The following is a 19,272-nucleotide window of genomic DNA, read 5'->3' on the forward strand; positions in this document are numbered from 1 at the left end:
CACCAGCTGCACGAGCGCTCCGAGGTGCCTCCTCCGGCCCGAGTGTGACCGCTGATTGGCCGAGCCTCCAAGTGACGTCAGCCCGTGCTCCCGTGCTCCCGTTCTCTCCCTCCCTCCCTCTCTCTCTCTCTCTCTCTCTCTCTCTCTCTCTCTCTCTCTCTCTCTCTCTCTCTCTCTCTCTCTCCCTCTGGGAGGAGGGCTGAATTTAAAGTCATATTATCTCTTCTGTTTACCTCCTCTTTCTCCACATCGCAAACATTTAAATGGAATCATAAAGTCACACAAGAAGCACGGAATAAATACCAGAACCATCCTGTTTGTAACCACGTGATTCATCAACTGTTATGAGGCCTCGTCATAAAGTGAGTGGATTGGAATAGCTACAAACTAGTGTAATGATTCTGTTTGCGTTGTGTTGAAAAGCCCTCAAAGCTGTTGCATTCAGCTATGTAGCTACTGTGTGCATCTAATTTAATATTGTCTATGCATTTTAAATTCATATGGAGTTGATTTTGGGGTCATGTTAGTTCAATGATGGAAAAGCCAATTAGCTGTTAACATCATTACATTTTTAGATCACCCTTTTAAGGTATTTGTAAAGTGATTGATAACTTAAGCTGTGAAAAGAGTGACGCACATTTCATGAAAACAAAATTCATCAAGCGTTAGACAGGTTACCTTCTATTCATTCTTGGTAAACACTTTTTTATTCATTACAATTCATCACAAATTGGTGGGCTTTGGCCACGTAACAGTGTAATGTAACAGTGGACTACAATTGTTAAAAAAAAAAAAAAAAGAAAAAGAAAAAAAAGTTAGGGTTACTCAGGATGACTTTGAAGAAACTAACCAGATTGGCACTGTTGAGACAAATACACAATGAATGCTTCAGTGATTCATAAAGGAAAGACGTGGGCCCCAAAAAATTCCTTTGGTTTTGTTTTTACTCTTTTACCAAGTGTGTTTACACAATGAATTCTTGAGAAAGCAGCAGTTTCACTCTCTTTCCATCTCAACATTTAAACATATGCATTTTTAGTTCTTCAGTCCTCCAGCGACTGAAAAACTCAGCCTTGTACTCCAGCTGCAACTAACATCCATATTGTCTCATGAAAGACGAGCGTCACAGAGAGACAGAGGCAGAAGTGAAGGAGGCGAGTATGTCAGGTATAATTGGTGTAAGTGGGGCATCCAGTTTCAGTGATGTCATTCTGTGCAAACACGGCCTTCTCCAAGATGCACATCCTGCAGGGCAGCTGCGTTTGCTCTTCTCTTTCTCCCAATAGTAAAAAAAAAAAAAAAAAACCTTTATGTGGCCTCATGCTCCTAAAACTAAATTGCAATTTACTTTGTGTGAGTGAACCCTTAGCAACAGATAATCAGCTTAAACGTAACGTTTTCCACATACATTAACAGCAGTTTTTAGACTTATATGGTATTTCAAGCGCTTTCTCTCCGAGCTGCTGTTAAACCAGCAGTCTGCTGTGCCCCTCAAAGCCTCTGGATCACATTTTTTTTTTTTTTACAGGGTTATATGTTTGTTTGTTTGTTTGTTTGTCTTGCACCAGAAGCTTTCTCCCATGAAACCTCTGGTCATTGACCTGGTAAACTTTCTGGGGAGCATGTGACTTGGCTTCAGGTCATGCTCAATGCAAATCCAATTTGCTGCTGAATATAGCCGACGGGGCAGCATTACCCAGCACTTCAATCCAGCGCTGTGCATTCTAACGTGTGTCAGCTACTCTAATAATAATGTACACACGATGGCTTTCGAAATATGCATTGACATCTAAGTGTATGGATTTAAGCTTTTACAAACATTTAAACTCTACAGGAGACTGCCACAATTGTTTGGACGCTCCTTTTGTTTGACCACGCGAGGGCGCTCTTTGCTCTCGTTTGGAGGCCAGGAATAAGTGGATTACGCCAAAGCAGCGTTCCTGGATGGTGCAGAGTCACAAATCTCTTGAACATCGTGGCATGTGTGTGGCGGAGCTGTGGGCGGCGCAGAGCAGAAGTGACTAATGCGTTATTATTATCATCATTATTATTATTATTTTTTAAATAACTGACATAACAGGGCGATTCCACTGAAGAGGTAGAAGAAGTGTTTTCTAAAGCGATCCCCCACCCACGTTGAAGACCAAGATCAGTTTAAAACAATTCTGGAAACAAAACAAGACTTCAAGATTGAGCTTTTCGTTTGATTTCGGACCAATGTAAAGACACTCTATAATGCAAAATATACTTTTTTGTATTATAACACTAAAGTACATCTCTGTTGTTGTCCGGGAACTCCTTAGAAATGAGAAAGGTCCTTATTTGCTTCTATTGTTTGGTCCATCTTTTAGAAAGTGGAAATCAGCCCTTTGTGATGTCACATAAGGGTATTGGCACCTCTCAGCCCAGCAGTTTGTGTGGACTGTTCACCTAGTGTGCAGGATGGAAGATATAAACATGAAAACATGCAAATATGAAGGAGCTTTTAGGATTCCACTTAGAGAGATAAATCCCGTACAAACGTCTCTAAATCCTTGTTATTAGCTGTGGGGTCAGAGAAGCAGAATGCCTCTGCTCAAGCTGTTAGCGGTGGTGTTGTTTGCTCTCTGCTGGCAGCCCACTGACACTGCAGAGGCCGCTGACGTAAGCAGGCTCTACCTGGCAGGAAGTGTCCCTCTATGGGAAGAAGAGGTGTGGAAGGCGTGGAAGGTTCATTCCTTTCTGACACCTCCACGACAACACAACACACACACAAAGAAAATGTATTTTATTTTTAATTTTTTACAAATGTTAGCTCACCAGGTTGCGCAGTCATTTCTCGTTGGAGGAATTTCTCCCACTTATTCGGAGTAAAGTTTAGTCATTTGTTTTTATTGCCACAGCAAGTAATAGAGGTTGCGGTCAGAGTTCAGTGTTGGGCCATTGTCCGCTCATTGCTTTTTTTATTCTTACATCGAGAATGCAGGCAAGAAAGGCAGCAGCAGCCATTGTTTTGTTCATTTTGTTACAAGTAAAGAATAAATGGACAAAGAAATGCGACTCTTCGCTTGGACAATGGATGCTATCGCATCCCTGCGTGAATTCACTTCCTCGGTGCCTTAGTATATAGTTATACTAATATATAGTATGTTTGATTTGATTTTGATTAATTTGATTTTGTTAGATCAGCTTGGACATTAAAGATACAGCAAAGAAAAGGACAAATGGCCACTACAGAGAGAAAATATAATAGAAGAACAGAGAGAAGACTACGTCATGCATGAAACAAATGCAGTGAAGAACACGAGAGAAGAAAACTCAAGTGAAAGCTGGACCTGGAAGACGTAACATTAGCATGAAGAATAATCAGTGAAGAGAGGAAAACAGGGTGGACCGCAGCTGAGAGCAAAGAGGGGAGGAGGGGAGTTAGATGGAAAGGGGAAGAGGAACAGAAACTGAGGAGGGGCTTGGTATACAGTTTGGTGCTGTGACACAAGACTCCTCCTAACCCTGCCGCCGTCCCGCTTGCCAAATACGTCTTGCGTCCAGGAAACGGTGCTGCGCTCGTGTGCCTCACGACGGTTGCACAATCAGAGGGGCTGCAGGGCCCAGGAGTGGCGGTGCGAGCATCCACGGTGATGTCAGCCTTTCCTCTTCCCTTCTCTGCCTCTCCCTCGGCCCAAACTCTGCTCAGCGTGGCTGAAATAGCCGATGACGAACCAGCCGGCTGACCTCTGAAGCGTCACCGCGTCTGTTTTTAGCCCCTGCAAACGGCCCACTTGGCCTTGGAAGTCCTTGTCTCCCTCTCCAACGCTGCCGCCCGCCTCGCCCACGCTCTCCCCTGGATAGCGGCGCACGGCCACAGCCTCTCCTCCTCCCGCCTCCACTGGCCCCCACCACTACCACCCCCCGCCACTTTTCCCTCACCCACTGACCCACTGGCGGAAAAGCGTGGGGGCCATCCGTGCTGGAGAGGTCGCTTTCAGGCTCCCGGGCTGCTATTTTTTATTTCTTTAATTTAAGCACAAGTTGTGACTTAAGCGAAGCTGTTTGCCGTCACCACACTGGCTCCTCGGTGGAATTTTACTGGCCACCGGTGTTTCCCCCTGGCTAAATACAGTGATATAAAAATTCATTCACAGTAATATGTGTCATTGCTTGTCAGTGAACTTGCCAGGAATGCAAGAGTGCCAGCGCACAAGAAGAGATATTTGCTCAAGGTGATTAAAGTTTGTGTCTGATGTAACCAAAAGGTTTCTGTTATGTCAAACACGTCCATGAATGTGAAACCTTTGCTTGATATGAGTTTCTGGTACTGTGGAACAACAACATAAATCATTATTATGAACACACTTTGCGTCAGTCAAATCACAGATTATAGAATACACTGGCTATATCTCTGTCCACGATCAGGTTAAAGGGAGGACAAAACTTAACCTCAAGGCCTCGTGATGAGAAGAACTGATCTTTTTTTTATGCTGAGTGACTGGAAAGATGATGACCTCACAGGGGGGGAAAGGAGAAATGATCTCATTTTCAGGTGGAAAACGCTGCTAAAGATATTTCCTTTGACATCATGCTCATCTTGTGCCCCGTGTTTGTCTTCCTCTGATGCAACGCATTAGATCAGAGAAAAGCACATTCCTTTCCATCCGCTTTTGAACGCAAGCGAATGACCAATTGACCATAAACCACGGAAAGCTTTCTGCAGACCGTTGCCTTGGTCTACTCCCTGTGTGTAAATGTCAGCCGCATCACGGCGGCTGTTGCTGGTCCTTTTTCCTCTGCAGTTGCCTCTGCTTGCGTGCAATTCCAGTCAGAGTCTGTTCTTTTGAAATAAAAGTGTGTTGAAACCGTGGTTTCAAGATGGTTTTAATTATCTACATCTGTGCCGCAAACCATCTCTCAGTAAAAAACGTCAACCAAGAATTTTTAGATTACTTGATTTCATACCTTTTTTATGACATTTGATCAGAAATATTATTTTTTTTATATAATATTTCTGTTCAAATTGAATATTTGATCAGAAACATAAAATACTGACTTTAAAAATAATTCTGTAATACACAGTACCACTGGTTTACTTTCAATGAATGACTGACAGGTACAGTTTTTTAGCCAGTTGTAGGTAAAAGTTAGAACAAATACTTGTGCTTTAGTTTGTTCAAACCCAGATTTACCCAAATTAGAATAAAATATCAGTGGAAAAAACATTTTATTTTATTTTATTTTATTTTATTTTATTCTAAACAAGGTTGATTAACGCGCAGCGGACGACAGAGGGCAGCAGAGTGTCGCCCTGCAGTCGGCCACTTCCTGTCGGGGCGAACGTCAGGACGTGAGGACCATATTCTGTGGCAGCAGTAGGAGACCCAGCAGGCGTCAGCGGTACCTCGTCACCGGCTCGGTGTGGAGGCGCAACAGTCAGACGACGCCGGACCGGCCGCGGCCAAGATGAGCGGAAGCGGGGGGCCTCGGGGTGCCACTTCCTCTCTTGGCAGGCTGCATAATTGCTGAGGTTGCCTAGTAACCGGAAGCATGGAAACAGAAGGTGTCACTCGTTACCTCAGAGCTGGATTTAGCGAGTAGACTCGCCTCTGAATTGGATCTGATGGGGTTCTATAAAAAGCAGAAGTCACCAGTAGGGCCATTCATTCGTAAGTTCACTTGAACAAAATATGTAAGAGGAAACTATAAAAAAACAAAACAAAAAAAAACCCCAAATGCATGTAAAATCTTTAATTGAAATGTACGCATTGTTAATAAAATCAAAGTGCTTGTAAAAAAAAAAAAAAAAAAAAAAAATCTATTGCCGCATTTATATTTGTTTTTTAATTGCTCTTTTGAGTTGCTGTATTCTTGTCATTGGCCTGTTGACGTCGAATTCTAATGACGTGCAACTGCAGGGAAAGTTGTCATTTTAACAAGGGTAACGCTGCGTTTCATGTGGTTTGCTACCTCTAGTGAAACGCAGGAAGTGGTGGGTGACTCATCCCGGTCAGTGAGGAAGGAAGTCACTCAAGCTGCGAAACACTCACACTACCTTCTTCTAGTAGGCTTCATCTCAGTAAATTTGGCACATTTCATTTCTTCTATTTTCTTCTTCGTAATGGAAACAGTGTCGATTTACTGTGATGATAAGATTGTTTAAGGTGCACCAAACCTTTTATTGTGTAAATACACTTTTCAGTTAACCATCATTGGGACCCAAGCAGAAGGGTTATGGTTATGGGGTGTGGAGCGAGAGAAGGTGGAGGATGTCAAGGCTCAACAGTCCAGAGAAATGGAAAGAGTGTGAAGAATAGTGTTGAAGATTACTGGCCACTGGATTTTTATTCATTTATTTATTTATTTTAGGTATCTTGAAGCTGTTTTGCTCCTCATTCAAAAGTCTTCATTCATTCATTCATTCATTCATTCATTCATTTTCCATACCCGCTTAGTCCCGAGCTCAGGGTCACGGGGGTCTGCTGGAGCCTATCCCAGCTGTCTTAGGGCGAAGGCAGGGGACACCCTGGACAAGTCGCCAGTTCATCGCAGGGCCCAAAAGTCTTCATCAGTTCTAAAAAAAAATGGATTGAAAAATGTTATTTTTTCACTTGGACGGCTGGTAATCTTTACATACACTTTGGAGAATATTTTAAGAAGCGTGAAGGAGAAGGGAGGAACAGGTGGAGGCCGTGTGTCTGGTGTGACAAAGCAGGAATGGAAGGAAAGGTGTAGAAAACAACGCTCTCTGGCTTGGAGGCAGCACTGAGGGGAAACCAGGAGGCAGCAGAGATGGAAATGCAGAGCTTCTCTTTGGCAGTGACCAGGATGGACGGGATCAGGGATGAGGACATCAGATCCACAGCTCACGTTAGATGTTTTGGCCAATCTGGTGACACTCAGATGACATCAAACCAGCAGCATGGTGTTGTTGTTGTTGTTATTGCTGCCTATAAATAGGTACTGGTTTGGATTCTATCCATTCTGTGAAAATCCAGAATGGCTGCGTAGGATTTGAAAATGTCACTGGAGCCTCCATTGGCAAGGAGCGAAGACCAGATGGGTCAAATTCACTTTTTCGGTAAAATGAACCATTTATTTAAAAAAAAAAAAAAGAAATGACTGAGGAGAATTTTCAGCAAAAAAACACTTTTCAATCAGCCTTCTAGTCTGTTTTTTCCGGCTTCCGCGTGTTCCCTGTTCATCCTCCTTTTATTATCGCCCATCCCTCGCCTCTCTGGCAGCTCTTGTTTCTCTCTCCGCATCTTAACACGCGTCCTCGGATAAACCCCGCCGACCTCCTCCACCTCCTCCACCTTCATCCAATAAACCCGTTGTTCTCTACAACCTCTCTTTCCGGTTCCTCAGCCGCCATCTCCTCCTTGGCTTCATATTGCCGTTGTTATCACCCACCACCTGCCCCAGCCGCCGCTCCCCCCCTTCCATCTCCATCACCACCATCAGCGCACCTCCCTTTTACCAAATAACTCCATCCCTGCTTCCATCTCTGGTGTGCGGATGGCGGCGGCCCACTCAGTCCTCTCGGGGAGCAGAAGGTTTGTCCACTCCCACTCAGGCTTTGCGTCATGGAACATGGAGGGAGAGAGAGAAAGAGGGAGAGAGAGAGAGAGAGAGAGAGAGAGAGAGAGAGAGAGAGAGAGAGAGAGAACAGATGGGAGGAGGACACGCTGGCTGCCTCTTTCATAACATTACTCCTAACAACGCCGCGGTCATCAGTGTGACGGCGTGAAGGAGCCGGCTATTGTGGACTCATCAAGCCGGGCCTATTTATAGAGCCGGGCTAAATATAAAGAGGAGCAGGAAGTGGCACTTTTGGTGTGAAAAAGAGGGACATTGTGCCTCTTGCTTTGAAAGGTCAAGAGCCTCGTGTTTTATTCTGGAAAGGTTCGGTTTGGTCTTGCTTTTAGGAAGAGTAAGTCCCCTTTGGTGGCTTGGTTTAGATTATGATCTGATATCTCGCGGCTGGATTCACCTCGTCCGTCCAGGAACTGGCCCTCAACAGACTTGTTGCCTGCGCGGACAGACACCCAGTCTGGGGACTTCACTGTTACGAGGCTGGTGTAACCATGGTGACACGATACCCATCAGTGCATGACATCATAACTGACACATCCATTGCCATTTACGCAAGTGGAGAGACAATTCGGGGAGAGCTACTGCTATTATTGTTATTGCGTGCGCCGGCTCCTACCTGCGACTCCCAGCAGTAATTACATAAGATTGTATCTTGCCGCAAGCACGCCGCTCACGCCGGGGCTGGAAGCCGGAATTCTAATGTCTCCTCAACGGATTTGCAAGGGGACAAAGCGAGAATTAGACTGGTGCCGCCGTGTGAACGAGAGATTAGATATCGTCATTACAAGCAGAACGCAGACGGTGAGATCTAGGTCAGCGTCAAAATATTCGCCCAGGGAGAGAATTCCTCGGTGAGCTCGGACACTTGGAGAGGAAAGGCGGCCCAGACAGACACTAGTTGCTTCCGAAGCTCCGGCGAGGAGGCCAGTGTGTGATGTGATCAAGCAGCATTTTCCGGAACAGCGTCAGTTATAATGAATTAGGGACAGGCTGTAATAACATGCCGACAGAACCTCCCCGGATTATGTCAGCATATGAGAATGCCTTTTTTTCTGTCAAGGACTGCAATGAAGGTAAAGATGTGGGCGTTTAAGCATAATGGAACCCTTCAAAAAAAAAAAAAAAAAAGTCCACAAAATCAGCCACCTACAGCTTGCCACGAGTGCACTTCAATGGTTTTGCTTGATTTCAGCGTCAGGAGAGCTACTGAAAATGAAGTGACTGAGGTGGTAAACGTTATACTCCACTGCTGGTGCTTTTCCTCAAGGAAAATAGCACCAGCTTTTCCTCACCACGAGACTTGAGGGAATGAATAGTGAAGAGAAAAAGAAAGACATTTTGAATAAAATGTTTCCAACCCAGATCTGATATTAAACACGTCAAACTGATTTTAGGGCTGGCGGGATTCTTCTCTGTTTTGGTAAGTCACATCCGTCTCGCCTTGCGCGATATTTTGACATAGCGCAAGTAACGCTCACCGCTCACCACGTAAATTAACATGTTGACGCGGGTCTGGCTTTCCCACTGCTTAGGAGCCCAGCCGATTGAAGTTGATTTTAACCCGAGTCGCTTGCCGGGTTGTCTGACGCCAGGTTGATAAACCTGTCCCACTGCCACCAAATGCCCATTGTTAGCGGCTTTAAACTGTTTTTTTGGCCAGTGGGAAAGGGGCTTTACCCAGGACAATTTGCCAGGTCATTCTAGGCTCGCGCAGAAAGATAAGCAACTATTTACACTCACACTCGCAACTCCCGACAATTGGGAGTGGCCTGTGACTGGGAACCTGAGGAGAAACCATGCAGACACTGGGAGAGCATGCAAACGCCACACAAAGGAAGAAAAGGCACCCGGGAGTCAAACCCACTGCCTTGTCGCTGTGATGTAACGGTGCTGACCACTGGCGCTGTGTTGCCCATGTCTCCATTATTTTACAGTACAAACATTTTTTGTACTCTGTTCACTGCCCAACAGCTGCAATGGTAGAGACTCTGGTTGTTACTCCCACTTCTCTGCGTATCAGGACGTCTTCTTCTTCTCCTCTTTAAACTCAAATCCATTCCTGCGTTGCACACTTGAAAGGGATGGAAACTGATCGGCTGAGGAGACAGACATATGAAGGTGAAGGGGGATCAAGCACGGACGTACCTTTTGTTATGCTTTGCTCCCCAAACGGGGCGTGACGCACGCTGGGTATCGGTGAACCAGTGCGCGGTGTTTGATACTTCTGCTGTATGAGTCACTCACACCCGCTGCGATTGGGCCTGGTAGGTCAGAGAGCCGCAAAGTATTGTTGTGACAGCTAATAATATGCAAACTGTGAGGAGGTGCCCTGCGTGTGTTTGTGTTTTGTCGTGTTTGCGTGAACATTGGTAAGCCACTGTCACAATTAAAATGAGAATGCATGCAGCGAGCACAAGGGTGGCTAATGGACATTAAAACTTTGTTGCAGTTATAAATTACACGAGTGAACAAGTTAAGGCTTAATCACAACCTGAACCTCCCGTGTGTCATTTACTTACTTTTGAAATTCCCAAACTTGTGAGTGTAAGTCTACACAGGATTGTCAGACATTATGGCCCGCGGTTTAGTAGATTTTTTCCCATTGATTTCTTTTTGTATATAAACACTTTTTTCTTGCCATGATAGTTTAAGTTTGTATTTTGTGCAACAACAAAGCGCCTGTTTTATGTGCATATGGGTCATTCACTCATATAGCTCCATATATGTGTGCACGTGAGGTTGCAACAATGTTGAACAAATGCAATGTTCATTTAACAGCAAGTGTCTATGTAAAACAACAATGTATGGCAGTAGATTGAGGCTGTTGGAAAGTAGCCATAGCTCATTTGTGACACTGTACCTGTATAATGAATTCTTGTTATTTAATTTTGTTCATGTACTTTCAACTTTATAGAAATGCTAAAACATCTACACATACCTGTTCCCTCATTTGAAAGTAATTTAGATTAGATCCAGGGCTCGTTTGTCTTGATAAGACATGAATCCCTGAGTGACACAGAAACTGAAATTAATGGGCCACACATGAAAATAAGGCACATATGGGAGTTAAGTGCTGTGTTGGAAAAGGGAAAAGGGAAGAGCAGTTTATGTCCGGAGTGGCTGTGGAGAGAGCTGAGTGGGTGGGGTGGTGATGGAGGAGGGGGAGTAGGAGGAGGAGGAGAAAGAGGAAGAGGAGAGCCGAAGCTGGAGCGAACGGTCTCAGCCTCCTTCTCAGAAATATCACTTAGTGACGCAAGCTCCTCCACTCACATCCTGACAGCTGCTGCCTGCCTGGTTACAGCACTCCTCGGCCCATCCAATAACATTCACGTTCATTTCCGCTAAAATGCATGGCATTCTCCCATCCAGTGTTACCAGTACAGCTCCATTAAGGCTCATTAGTACATCTTCACCCACTACTTTGGATTTCCATATAATCTGTGCCCTTGTGGGACCTCGGCAGCAAACACACTGGATGCTTTTCATCCCGGGAATAAAGCGCTGGAGATTTTTTTTTAGAGGGTTTTTAAGTGTTTTTTGTTTTGATCTGAAGGATGTAACATGGTTATTGAGAAACAATGTGTGCAATTTCCACACTTCTGTATTAAATTCATAATATAATTGAGTGCATAACTGATTCAAAGTGTATTTTCCATTCAGATATGTGCACAAATGCAGTGTAGCCAACAGTTCACACACTCAAAGCCATCCAAGAATGGAGCATTGACACCATACATGACATGGCTTCTGCTACATCTGCTACATCTCCACGTTTGGAATGTTGGAAGAGATAATTGTGACCTGGCAACCAGTGTTTTTATTTTTTTCCTCTCTTTTTTGTTGATCAAGCTTGACAATAAATATGCTGAATACCTGCTGTCATCGATGTTTTTTGGGAGAGTCTACAATAATTTTAACAAAGAATATTATGGAGAACTGATTGAGTTGTTGTCACTTCCAGGAAGCGGGAGGGGGGGACAGCTGTTAAAATGTTGATTAAACGGGTGTCTTGGCTTTAAACAATTCCAGGCATTTTGTCTTGGTAGTTGTTAAAAGTACCCAGTGATTTTTATTATGTCAGTCATATTTATGACCCAGATGCATGCTGTGGTACAAAACTAATAAATGTTCAGGAAAAAACAAAAAAACAAAACAAAACAGGATTTACGTCAAATTTACATAATTCTCTGGCGCTCATATTCGCTGTACCTTTAAGAGGACCCGGAAGTACTTCATTGACCGGATATGGACATGTCAATGTGACTTACATCGGTTAACAACATTGCCGTTCGTGTTTTGGCTTCGGGTTTGTCTAAATCTGTAAAAAATGTTCCTGACGACAGTCAATCGTAAGTATTTTTAGTCGCCGCATTGCGTGTCGTCGGTTTAGTTGTTCGCTATACACCAACACATTCGCAAAAGAAGCTGAAGGAACCAGTTCGCGTGCCTGACACGGCTAGCTAGGCTAACGCCAGTGTTAAGAGCGAAGTGACAGTTTAATTCCCTTTGCTTTTTGCCACTTTTGTTTCTTCCATTCCACTCACCTTGACAAGCAATTTAGTGTGTTGTAGTTGTCTCATTAATAATGCCTAAGATAGTCGCGGTCCACTTCAGTTTACCCAACACTTTCAACGTTCCAGTTGTCTGATTTCCGATGTGGTCATGCAGTCCTCATCTTGTCAAACTACTTCAATGTATTTTTTCTTCATGCTGCATCATTATGATGTAAGCGCGCATTGGCCAGATTCCAAAATCATATTAATTTAATGTAAACACTGTGTATTGGTTTTGCCATTGTATCGGCAGGCTTAGATTTCTTCTGAACCAAACGAACCACACCGAGTTTTAGACTGTGGACTCTAATGTTAACACATTTATCTGGAATTCGAAAACGACGGAAATATGTTTTTTTTAAAAAAAAAAAAAAAAAAAAAAAACCCATTCGTGGCAAGCAGTGTCTTTAACCGCGTAACGACGGGATTTCACGATTTTCCATCTTCAACCGAAAGACTAATTCATGTCATGGCTCTCTCTCATTTTCCAGTGGCCAAGGCCAAATCCAAGTAAGTGGTTTACAAATCAACATTTCTGTTCCATTATAGCAAGACAGTGTAACTTGTAAGTGTGGAGGACAATTGTTAAACTTCATTTCTCACCGTCAACCAGGACCATTCTGGTGCAAATGATGAGCGCTGCAGGGACAGGATACTGCTTCAATACCAAGAGGAGCCGTCTCAGAGACAAAATGGTTCTGCGTAAACACGATCCATTTGGTAAGAAACAGCTGAACAGGCTTTGCAGACTTTAACTTGAGTTTGCAAATACACCCATGGTTATGCAGGACCCTGCTATGAAACGTGTGAAGGCCCCTTTAAGTTTTGAATGGTACAACTCTGTAATTCATATACAATGAACACTCAAAATTGTTTATCAGGATGAATAAATAAATCATACAGGATTTGGTATTCAATAAAAACAAACTGTGTAGCCTGTGTAGCTTCTCTCTTAAAAAAAAAAAAAAAATCTGCTCTGTCTCAACAGTGAATAAACACGTCCTATTCTTTGAGAAGAAGAAGATCAGATCGATCTAACTTGGCAAAGGAAACGCATGGACAAAATAAACCTCGCAAGGCTCAACAAAGTTCAACAGACTATTTTTATTGACATGGATTATGCAAGATGGGATCATACGTCAGCAAGCAGCTTTGTTTGGCGGACTGACGTGTTTTCAAAGGATTTCATCTTGGACCCATCTGAAGGACTTGACTCTCTCCACCGAAATGGTTTAGTATGATGCAAACCCAGGAAGAGTTCTCAAAACACATAGTCTGAAACAAAGTCTGACTTGTGGACCACAATAACCATTCTATTCTGAAGCTTTTCTGTGAGGTGAAAGGTTCAAATGCTTTTGAAAGTATTGATGAGTTTGTGTTGTGCCACCTTAACCTGGTGTCTGTAATTTAGCGTATTTCATCTTTTGCCGTAATGTAAATAAATTGTGCCCTACGAACTTTAAGGGTGTCAGTTATTCAACTGATTTTCGTTGTCTTCATGTTTCTACACTTGCGATTACATGAACTATGTATGCTTTAAATCGAAGATTGTTTGCCATTTTACCTCTGTGAAGTAACATCATAGCATCTAACTTGCTGACTCGGCTGCTCAGAACATTTCTGCTGGTAAATCCGCCCTGCGGGGGTACGACGCCTGCGTGCCAACAGCCTGCACACTCACTCCTGCAACCTTATTGGCTCTGTGGGCCATCTCCTCCAGAGGCATTGTGGGATGATGAGCCATGTAAAAGGCCAGCGCGCCAATAAAGCTGTCTCCTGCACCCTGTGAAAGAGAGGAGTTGCAACAAAGCTTAATTATTTATTTGAGTTCAGCTGTGGTTTAAAATTAAACATTAAAAAAACAACAGAGTGAACGCACAGAATTTCTATTTACAAAATAAAACAGTTGTCAACAGTAGGGGGCGCTGTGGCATTTGCCAGTAGATTGATTCTTCCTCAAGTTTCAACCGTTTTCAAACGAATTGCTAGAAACGATGTCTCGTGTAGAAGTTGGCTCCTCATAACAAAACTATCACTGGCACTAATCGTAACAACACAGACCTCACAGTGCTAGCAGCATGACTAAAAAGATGCAGTCACTCCATGAGACATCTTCAATGCAGAACAACTGTTGCGCGGCATTGTTGAAGAGTCAGGGAAGCGCAATGCAGGGGGGGACATAAGTGAGATTCAATTTAATAGATTTAGAGCATAAACTGAACAACAAAGAAATGCCAAATGTGTGTGTAAGAGATGTGGTATATTATGAGATTAAACCATGTCTTTCCCCTGGAAAAAAAAGCTCATAGCAAACAAATTAATCCTTATTTGTGTTCCACATGTGTATATACACATATGTACATATGTATGTGTGTGTCTGTGTGTTTAACAACTACCTAGTCAAAGAAGGGGGGAAACACACAGAAGAAACCCTGCTGAGTTTTCAGAATAAGCGCTGCTTTAATCCCTCGTCGGTCGAAAGCTGTGGTTTTGGCTACGTTTGAACAGACAGATTGTGCATTTTTTTCTCCCTCCCCTTTTCATCTATTGATAGAAAAGGAATGTGCCATCTATGCCCTCAGGGGGGGACTGGCTTGAATAAAACGCCGGTGGAAGGCTGGGGGGGGGGTTGGTGGCGGCTGATGGGAAAAGGCACAATGGAATGTGGCGACACGCTCGTGTTTAACCACAAATGCAGCCCCCCCCATGCCGGTTCTCACAGGCCCGTTCCATTACTCATCAGTGCGGCTCTCAAAAGAGTTCATTGCACTCTCTCGCCTCAGTACCTTGGTAAACCCCCTTTTCTCCTCCCGACATCCCTCATCCTTTAACCTCAAAGTAACCCCTGTGTCGAAGTGGGATGATTAAGTGACGCGGGGAGAAAAACTAAAGGGCTAGCTCTGGTTCTGACTGGGCAGACAGGGCCGTGACCTCTGATTGCATCAGGTCAGCGGAAACGGAACTTGTGGTGGATTGGGCCGGGGTCAACGCGGATTTGGTCACAAGTACCTCAGTTCTAATTTGACAACACCCAACACCAACTGGAATCGTTGCATGCCACTGGTGTGTGTGAGACTCCCAGAGTGGAGGCATGCTGGAAAGAATGAGATCAGAGCTCAGACATTTCACAGGCCTGCTGGTTTTTCATGTTTAAAGCCATGGAGTGTTTATGTCTCCTGTCTGGTTACTGGGCTGACCCACAATACAGCCGGGGTTGGGAAAGAAAAGGCACTCCGATGAGACTTGACTCTGTTCTCACTGTTAAAATGCTGATGCAAATCTTGAAGAGGGGTGTGGGTTTGGACCGCCGACCCTGGGAGGGGTGATTTCAAGAGTTAGGTAAGAGAAGATAAAAAAAGAAGAATCGTCCAATCTTGATTTGTGTGGTGTCAAATGCTTGCATCAGCGTTGTTGCAAGGTGGAAGGCGTGGTGAACTCGCTGTGTCACATCTGAGAGGAAGAAAATGGCAAAAGTGTGAAAGTACAATCGTAGGCATGGTAGCACATGTTCCTGTCATGACTTTATCTTCGCTTCAACCGCCATCCAACCTCTTTGCCATTCCTGAGATTGGCATGTGACGCCACCGAATCCAGTGAATGAGACTCAACGAGGCTGACAAGCACTGCCCCCTTCAGCCTCGCCACCACCGCCCTCGACACAGTTCCGTGAAGGTTAGATCTCGGGGCCTGTCAATCAAGTGACACAAGCACTTTGCTGCATATCAGCCTTGATGCTCTTACTCGGCTGCCGCGCCTGTTTTGATCTCCGTGCCTTCCTCTTTTTTTTGTTGTTTTATTTTTTTTTTAATTCGCTGGAACTCAAAGTGGAGTTGGAAATTAGGATGGCAGGTGTGTCTACGTGAAACTTATCATATTAACATAGTGGAGCTTAAGAAATTCTCTTTAGTTTGACACATTTTCTGTGGCAAGCATGCAGTCCAGTCAATTTGTACGTACGTCTATGTTCAAATCAATATACTGCATTTATATGGAGGAGTCTGCTTCAGGCAATGTGGACCTTTACCTAGCATCTAGGCTAGGATGCCGATGTTACTGCACCCAAGTACCACTGATCTCAAATGCTTTGGTGTACTGTCCTGCGAACGTCGATACCTTCCTTTAATCCTACAAAAACTCTAATATGGAATTCGAATTTGAAGTATCGCTTCACATTAATTTATCATCATCTAGTCGGTATTTTGGGGGATCTAACAGGCACGGTATTATACACTAGCAGTGTATGTATAACCCCGTTTCCCGGGGGCCTTCTATGACCTGAACTCAGACTCTGATCTACCAGATGGAGCTGTGTGCCGTTAACCTCTGACGCCAGTAGCCTTTGTCAATGAAAGGCACCCTGGGGAGGGCATGTACCAACGGAAGGGGCAGCGATGAATCACAGTGGCTCACATGTCCGGAAGCTTCAAGTAAGACTTGCGAGCAGCACGGGACGAGTCGTCTGAAGTAACGAGGGAGGAAGATTCGCAAATGAAAAGCAGATTTAATTGGGCCAATTAAGGGCTTTTGCATCTTTGATCCACTGGCGGTGCTTTGTTCCAGCCCTTGATTTAGTCTTGTCTTTAGTCTAACGCTGTGCAACACGAGTGCACTGGCAGAGGCTGAAACCTCCACAATCTGGGGCTGCTCGAAAGCAGCTGCTGTGGCATGTGCAATCTATTAGGAAATGACAATGTGGCATTTTTTTTTGGGCTCATTGTGTCATGCTGACCCAACATTTGCAGGCTGGAGGAATGTGGCGCTCTGGAGGTTTTCACTTACCTTTGGCCACGAGGAAGGAATTAGACAATTCCTTCTTTACAAGTCTCCAGTAATATGAGAAGAGTGGGAATTATTCAGCTGCCCAGACCCAGCAGTAATGTCTGGTTTAGATAGAGCTGTCTACCTTATTCCTCCAAGGTTGGACCTCCCGGAGAACAAACTAAGGCCACCCAGGTCCTGTTGCAGCATGAAATCTGTGTGCTCATGTGAGCTCCTGCCTCGTCTTGACTGTCCGCACAAACAGCTGAGGCTCTGATCTCAGAGAGGGAAGCCGTTGCTCAGTTGTAGACAAAAGACAATCAACTGGTTCAAGCTTGGGAGGGGGGGAGGGCAGGAGTGATGGGGGAAGACCCATATTAGATGAGTGGCTCCACTTTGTCATCCGGATTGCAGACCCTGACTCAGCACATGATTGCCTGTGCTGTGTAAAATGTGTTCTTCTGACGGTTGCAGGAGCAGAAGAAGCAGAGTTTGACCACCGCTGATTTGCAGTTTGTTTCTACAAAGCAGAAACAAAAAGTGCGTTTCGGTCACACTTCCCGTGGCGGCGGATTGAGCCGTAGCCTTTCGCTTAAGGAGCGCGAAACTGCAAGTGACTCGCTTTGTTGACGTCGAGGAATTGCAGCCCAAAGTACGGTCCCGACTCGCCGTCCCGATGCCACCGCGGCAAGACAAACGTCCGTGATAACAAGCTCGGGGCCAGTCTGCCAGAAAGAGATCTGTTGTTAGCGCTGCAGGGCAGAAACACTCAAACTATGAAAAGCTGTAATAACACACAGGACAAACGGACTAAAGGGGACTTTACCGGAGAAACAGCCTCAAAGAAGAGATCGCTAATCTTGTTAACAACCTGTTGTCTCCCTCCCCCCCCCTTGTGAAAAAAAAGAAAGGGCCTTACTGGAAGAGGGATTATGATGTCCAAAAGAGTTAAACACTTCAGAATTTATGGGGCCATCAAAGAGTGTGTGTGTGTGTGTATGTGTGTGCTGGGGGTATGTGGAGGGGTATGCAACCGGCCCCAACACAGCTTTTCTGCTGACTGATGCAGGCTCAAGAGGTGAGTCACAGCTGGGAAGAGGGGAGGACAGGGGTGCTGCCAGATTGACTTCTCCTGCGGGCTATTGGTGAAGAGGGGCGACTGAAACGGGCGGGTGAGGCGAGTTAATCGCTCTGTGGAACTGCGTGGGGGCATATGGGAGCTTCTTCCAGAAAGTGAGTGCTTTGTTTCAGACAATGCCGCTGTTGACTTCAGCCGCATCTCCTGTGCGGCGCATCCGTCTGTTCTTACTGGCAAGCACTGGTAACTTGTTTTGCCCTTTAAAAAAAACAAACAAAACAAAACAAAAAACTAGCACTGCTACCACAAAAATGATCATCTCGAAATGATGAATGCATTGCAAAACATGAAAAGAAGTTATCCATAAGAATGGAAAATGATGAATAACAATTTCACAAAAGCTGAACAATAAATTCTCATGAATATAAAATGACTTAATATCTGAGGCCTCATACAATTAACTGGACTGTACAGAAACATCCAAAAATAGTCTGAGAAGGTTTTGGGGAAGATTTGTCACATTTTAGACTAGCAATATACTTTTCATTTACCTTCCATTCCAAACCAAAGCTACAAAGTGATGGTGAGTAACATTTGGAAATTGTGAAAGAGGAAATCTTGTTTTTTAAGTGAGAAAAAAAAAAAAAAAAAATCCATTGCATCAACAAATACATGTAAAACTTGTGCGCAAAGATTTACATTAACACCTCTGCGTGGTGACTTATTTCACTCAGTGGAGCTCCGGCCCCACGCTGTCAGAGACAGGAAGCCGTGCCTCCGGTGACAAAAACATGTTGCTGAAGGCCAGCGTGAAATGAGTCAAGAGGCACCGGCCCTCCCTTTCAAAAGATTAGAATCGTGGAGGAACTGAGCCGCCGGTCACCACATCCCCGATCATCTTACGCAGCGTTCCACTTGGGCGGCAGAGCTGAGCGGAGACTCTGCCGAGCGGCGAGCTGACTTGGCTCGGTGTGACGGTGTTTTGTCACGGATTTTCTGCGCAGTCTGAAACAGAATCCAGCCTGTTTCTTTCAAGTGAAGAGTGGGCTGGTGAACATTTCCACCTCAAAGTGTTTCCTTCTTACCATTGCCAATACCCTGTTTTTTTTTCAACAACTAATGTGAGTAAAAAAGGAATTCCTACAGTTTAGAGTTTATGTGTCAGATGAAAAAGATTTAAATGTTGACACATTTTCCGTCTGAGTTTTGATATCCTTCAAACTGTCTACAGGCCAAATAAATAGAGAGGGGTTAGAATTTGAAGACAAAACAATGCACTTTATACGTGGCTGAAAGGATTGTAATCAAATCAACACATTG

General features: G+C 44.4%; 3 protein-coding genes and 2 long non-coding RNA genes across 5 annotated transcripts in view; 2 read left to right on the plus strand and 3 right to left on the minus strand.

Annotated features, from left to right (window-relative positions):
* On the plus strand, nt 1–6,289 carry LOC142886281 (uncharacterized). Its single transcript, XR_012926410.1, has 3 exons — nt 1–362; nt 5,234–5,530; nt 5,944–6,289. It is a non-coding gene; the product is annotated as an uncharacterized LOC142886281 (long non-coding RNA).
* LOC142886275 (uncharacterized) overlaps nt 1–19,272 on the minus strand; it is a 117,107-nt gene that overhangs the window by 18,394 nt on the left and 79,441 nt on the right. The gene's annotated exons all lie outside the window — the stretch shown is intronic.
* Nucleotides 5,365–12,210, minus strand: LOC142886278 (uncharacterized). The gene is made up of 3 exons (XR_012926405.1): nt 12,084–12,210; nt 9,709–9,802; nt 5,365–5,502 (listed from the first exon to the last, which is right to left on the minus strand). It is a non-coding gene; the product is annotated as an uncharacterized LOC142886278 (long non-coding RNA).
* On the plus strand, nt 11,782–13,579 carry mrpl33 (mitochondrial ribosomal protein L33). The gene is made up of 4 exons (XM_076023300.1): nt 11,782–11,912; nt 12,608–12,626; nt 12,730–12,836; nt 13,105–13,579. Exons 1-4 carry the CDS (start codon nt 11,891–11,893, stop codon nt 13,152–13,154), a joined length of 198 nt encoding a protein of 65 aa, XP_075879415.1. The 5' UTR covers nt 11,782–11,890; the 3' UTR covers nt 13,155–13,579.
* Nucleotides 13,202–19,272, minus strand: part of rbks (ribokinase) — a 27,882-nt gene continuing 21,811 nt past the window's right edge. Inside the window, exon 9 of the mRNA XM_076023297.1 lies at nt 13,202–13,899. Within this exon, the coding sequence (XP_075879412.1) occupies nt 13,726–13,899 (174 nt within the window). The 3' untranslated portion in view covers nt 13,202–13,725. The remainder of the gene's footprint in view (nt 13,900–19,272) is intronic.

The sequence above is a fragment of the Nelusetta ayraudi genome, unplaced genomic scaffold (assembly GCF_046127955.1).
Source record: "Nelusetta ayraudi isolate G7.1 ecotype Tasmania unplaced genomic scaffold, CSIRO-AGI_Nayr_v1 ptg000015l, whole genome shotgun sequence".
In the NCBI taxonomy this organism is placed as follows: Eukaryota; Metazoa; Chordata; class Actinopteri; order Tetraodontiformes; family Monacanthidae; genus Nelusetta; species Nelusetta ayraudi.

Coding starts and splice junctions, on each gene's coding strand:
- mrpl33 (XM_076023300.1), top strand. CDS start 11,891: ATGTTCCTGACGACAGTCAATC. Junction 12,837..13,104: donor GCGTAAACACGATCCATTTG/GTAAGAAACAGC, acceptor CTGTCTCAACAG/TGAATAAACACGTCCTATTC.